Consider the following 4696-nt stretch of genomic DNA (forward strand, 5'->3'; position numbering starts at 1 on the left):
AACTGAGGGACACGGGAAGTGATTGGAGGGTTTTGAGCAGAGGGACGTCTTGATCCAACACTCTTTAGCTGCTGGCTGGAGAAGTGTCTGAAGTGGGGCAAGCACAAAAGCAGGAAGGTCAGGAGGGGCTCTTATAATGATTTAGGCAAGAGATGATGGTGGCTTTGACCAGGATGGCAGCAGTGGTAGCAACTAGATTCTGGGTGTATTCTGAGGGCAGAACCAACGGGGAATGAGGGAACGAAGTTTTTGGCCCAGGCACCAGAAAGATGGAGTTGCCATTTATTGGGATGGAGAAAACCGGAAAGAGAATTTGGGAGACAGACTTAGAAGTTCGGTTTTGTACATAGTGAGTTTGAGATGCCAATTAGACTTCTAAGCAGAGATGTCAAGTAGGGAGTTAAATATTGAGTGTAGTGTGCAGGGGAGAGGTTTGGGTAGCGATATAAATCTGTAAGTTGTTAGAATGCAGATGGTATCTTAAGGTCATGAGTCTGGATGAGAAGAGAAGAGGTCTGAGGAATGAGCCCCAACACTCCAAGGAAGAATCTGTGCACAACCTGAGAAGGAACGGCAGGTGAGGGAAAAGGAGAACTTGGAGAGGTGGCAACCAAGAAGCCCTGGGAGAAGGGCTTTGTTGAGAAGGAGCGAACAGAAAGCTGTGTCAAATGCTGATGCTAGGTCACGTAAGCTGAGGACGAGAAACACGCCTGTGGGCTTGGCAACATGAAGACACAGGGGCCCTGACCGAGAGGGGGAAGAGAGTCTGGCTGCAGCATTTCAAAAGAGGACTGGAGGCAGCAACTCTTCCAACGAGGAGTTCTGCAGAGGAGAGCAGAGAAGTGGGACGGGCTGGGGCGTCAAGAAAAGGTTTGTCAAACATGGACTCCAGCACTGCACCGAGCAAGTCTGCTCCTTTCAGTCATCTCCGGGAATCAGAAATTAACACAATTTTGGAGGACAAAAATACCTTTAATTAGGACTAAGAAATAAGGCAATCTTTATTTGATTTCAGAAACAGCGAATTAAAGTTTAAATAAATTAAACCATCATACAATCAGTATGAGTGTAGTTACACTGGCCCCACAATCACTTAAACAATATACATCTATTAATAAGGATGGATCTACCTTGGTGTTATCAAATGCTAATAGGAGCGTTCTGCCATTTGTTAAAAAGATTTCTACAGCATTGTCTCTCAATTGCCACCAACGCTTGTGAACTTCTTTAATTTCTTCATATGTCCAGGAAAATGATGCTGGTTCCAACTCTCCCTGAAGGCTCTAAGACAAAGGAAATACACAAGAATATTTGCTTTACATGAAATATAAATACTTATTTTAATTCTAGATTTTTAAAAAATACCAAAATGAAATAGGAAATCTTCTTGTGGCAAAATGGTAGATAAGATTACCTGAAATCCACTCCCCTCCCATGACCACTATAAAATACTTTGATTTGCTAGATAAAATTTAGTAGTGACAAAAATCTAATAGGCTTTATTTTTTAAAACCAGTTTTAGGTTTATAGAAAACTGAGCAGATAGTGCAGAGTTCCCATGCATCCCCCACAGATTCCCTATAATTAACATCTTGCATTTGACGTCTGATGGACCAATACTGATGCATCTTTCTTACCTGAAGTCCATAGTTTACATGAGGGTTCACTTTCGATGTTGTACATTCTATGGGTTTTGACAAATGTATAAAATGTCATGTATCTGCCATTACAGTGTCACAGACAGTACTGAGGTTCCACTGCCCTAAAAATCCTCGGTGCTCCACCTGTTCATCCCTCCCTCCTCCTCTCTCTCCCCCCTGCTGATCTTTCTACTTTCTACATGGTTTTGCCATTTCCAGGACGTCATATACTTGGAGTCATATACTGTATAACCTTTTTAGGTTGCTTCTTTTACTAAGCAAATATTCTTTTAAAGGCTTGTAAGAAAATGAGGGAAATAAAATTCCCAGGAGTCAAAAATAAAGAGAAACGTGAGAAGAGCAGTAAGGAGGAAGTGACACTTGAGTTGCTTGTTTGTGTGTATACACGTCCCTACACGTGTGCCTGTAAGCACACGCCCCAATTTGTTTGTGTGTAAGCACACGCCCCAATTTCAGAAACAACGTGACTCAGGTGAACATCCCCTTGTGGGCACAAGATGAGGCCTTGGGCTCCTGGAGGCAGGATGTGGAATTGAGATTCTTACAGAAAGCAAAGGCCCAGGAACGGGCAGGTTCCTAATGAGCGATCAGAAAAACAAATGTGCCCATCAGTAAAGGAGAATAACCAGGAAGCTTGTCTTTTTGGCCTGGGGTCTGGGTGGACAACAGAAAAAAAAGCCCTCTCTCTGAGAATTCATAACTATGAGCCCTCACATGGATTTGGGTTAAGATTAACCTTTCTGCATGGCCTGGAAACTCCCAAGCTATGATACCTAGTTTCCACGTCCCCGAGGCACCCTGAAAAGGGAATGCAGTCTCTGGAGGAACACTCCTGCTACTGAGGAAGCACTCCTGAAAATAGAGGCCCACTAATGCATGCTCACAGATCAACATGCACTGGAGAGCAACACTGCCCTCCTACGCAGTCCGCAGAAGGAAAGGAGATGAGAAAGTGACCACGGGAAGGCTGGACCTCCTTGAGAGCACTGATCCTAGCCTACTTAGATGATCTTCTCATTCTGGAATGAAGAGTTAGGGGCCATCCGTCCTATGTGTTGTATCATCGCTGGGCCCCTCCCAAAGGACAAAATCAAGAAAACCATTTAAACATATGAGTCTAAATCTTTTGTAAATTGCAATTGAATACATGAGTTATGTTACTCAATGCTTTTAATATAGAAATCATGAAAAAAGTTTCTACTAAAGTTTAAGTTAAATTTATCTCCTCAAATGAACCTGCATCCTAGTTTATTTTCTATCAGTTTTCCCTTTTAGAAAATTGCACTTACTTACTCTTTTGGCAAATAGGAAGCTGAGAGCAAAATTTAGGACTCAACTGCAATAATTATTTTATCCCAAGCTCTTTCCAAAAACTTACTTTAAACTTCTAAAACATGAATTGCTCTACTTTACATGTTTTATATTGTACTGGGTCCCAACTCATTTTGAGAAGTAAAAGCAGGGAATATATTACAAATAAAATAAAATGTTTTAATGAAAATGTAATATTCTCATACTTAAACCCAAATTCCCCATTTAGCTATGACATTCAATCATTCAATTCAACATATATTAATTAAACATCTATGTGCAAGGTACTCTGCTAAGTGCTCTGCATGAAATAAATCTCACAGGATAAAAAGGGGGTGTGAGATATTTGTACACACACTTAAAACGCAAGATAGCAAATGTCATATAAGAAGAACAAATACTACAAAAGTATAGAGAAAGAAAGGATTCTTCAATCCATTAAAAAGCAAGAACATTTTTGGAATAACTTTAAAAAGGGTAAATGTCATCTTTTGGACACAGGAAGATGTTGTCTAATATATCAACTATTAAATTCCTTAGCTGACAAAAAATACTTCTTGAAAAATAATACAACAACACTTTTACTACTGGGAGAAACCCTGTGGTAATTGCTATAAAAATTAGAAAAGATTGCCTACTCGGTTTCTTTGGTTATATTAAATATTTTCATAACTTTTTCACATTATTTGTTTTATAACCAAATTTTATGTTTCACTCATTGATTTTTTTAAAAAATCAAATATAAATTCATTAAACCACACATAATATTTTTTAGTATATTCTTACAAATTCGTGTCTTTAGAACTTTTCTAAAAAATAATTTAATGGCCTACAAGCTAATTTAAATGGATAAAAAGCTTTACTAGGTCTATGGTTTGATCCCTATACCAGCCAGCTGCCAAAAAAAGAAAAAAAAAAAAGAAAAAAAAAGGCAAGTTTTGCTCTACCAAAAAAAGTGAGTTGAGTCTTTTTTTAATTTTCTGATTAATATCAGGATTTCCAGAAAATTAATCATTATTAAGCTATGTGAATATTACAGTGAATTAAGTTACTCAATTAGACAATATTTTCCTTTCTTTTTGAAGACAAAGGTACTTGATAGTGAACTGGGAGTAGCAGGGATTGGTTATATGTTGCTACTAAGGACAGCGATGAGAAAGAAAGGACATAAATTGAAATCACAGGAGCACTTTAGAATCTGACACACATTAATAAGCTGTATGAGGCTTGGGCTATAAGCCAGAGAACATGGCACAGTCATCGTCTTAAAATTATATTTTAAAAAAATGTTTGGAATTCAGACTAATTTACACAGAGAATTACAATAAATGAACTCCAATGGTTCTACCTGCTCTCTGACTATAAGGAATTTATACATTTTTGGAATTTGTCTAGGTTTATGTAAGACGGTGCAAACTTAAGCCTTTACTCACCGAACTTTCAATTGTATCAGGAGCATTATCTTCCACAAAATACATTCCACATTTGCCTGCAGAAAATAATTGGAATATAAGGGTTTAAAAATGTATTTGCACTATTACCATCTCATGTTTAAAAGCACGACCTCTGGAGTCCTTTGGCCTGAATCTGAATCCTTGCACCTAGAAACAGTTCCCAGCACTCCAGAAATACTTTTTTTTTTTTTTTGTCTTTTTTCCGTGTCCGGCAACAGATCGCAACCCTCAGTGTCGCCCCCGTACCGGACCGGGACCGGCAACGGGATC

The 4696-nt window shown here is 38.7% G+C and overlaps 1 protein-coding gene across 1 annotated transcript in view; it reads right to left on the bottom strand.

Annotated features, from left to right (window-relative positions):
* Positions 1 to 4696, bottom strand: part of LYST (lysosomal trafficking regulator) — a gene marked incomplete at its 5' end in the record, with an annotated part of 145646 nt that overhangs the window by 57559 nt on the left and 83391 nt on the right. The window contains 2 exons of the mRNA XM_008587222.1: positions 1131 to 1283; positions 4406 to 4461. Coding sequence (XP_008585444.1) covers positions 1131 to 1283; positions 4406 to 4461 — 209 coding nt within the window. The remainder of the gene's footprint in view (positions 1 to 1130; positions 1284 to 4405; positions 4462 to 4696) is intronic.

This window comes from Galeopterus variegatus, unplaced genomic scaffold (assembly GCF_000696425.1).
Source record: "Galeopterus variegatus unplaced genomic scaffold, G_variegatus-3.0.2 Scaffold4292, whole genome shotgun sequence".
In the NCBI taxonomy this organism is placed as follows: domain Eukaryota; kingdom Metazoa; phylum Chordata; class Mammalia; order Dermoptera; family Cynocephalidae; genus Galeopterus; species Galeopterus variegatus.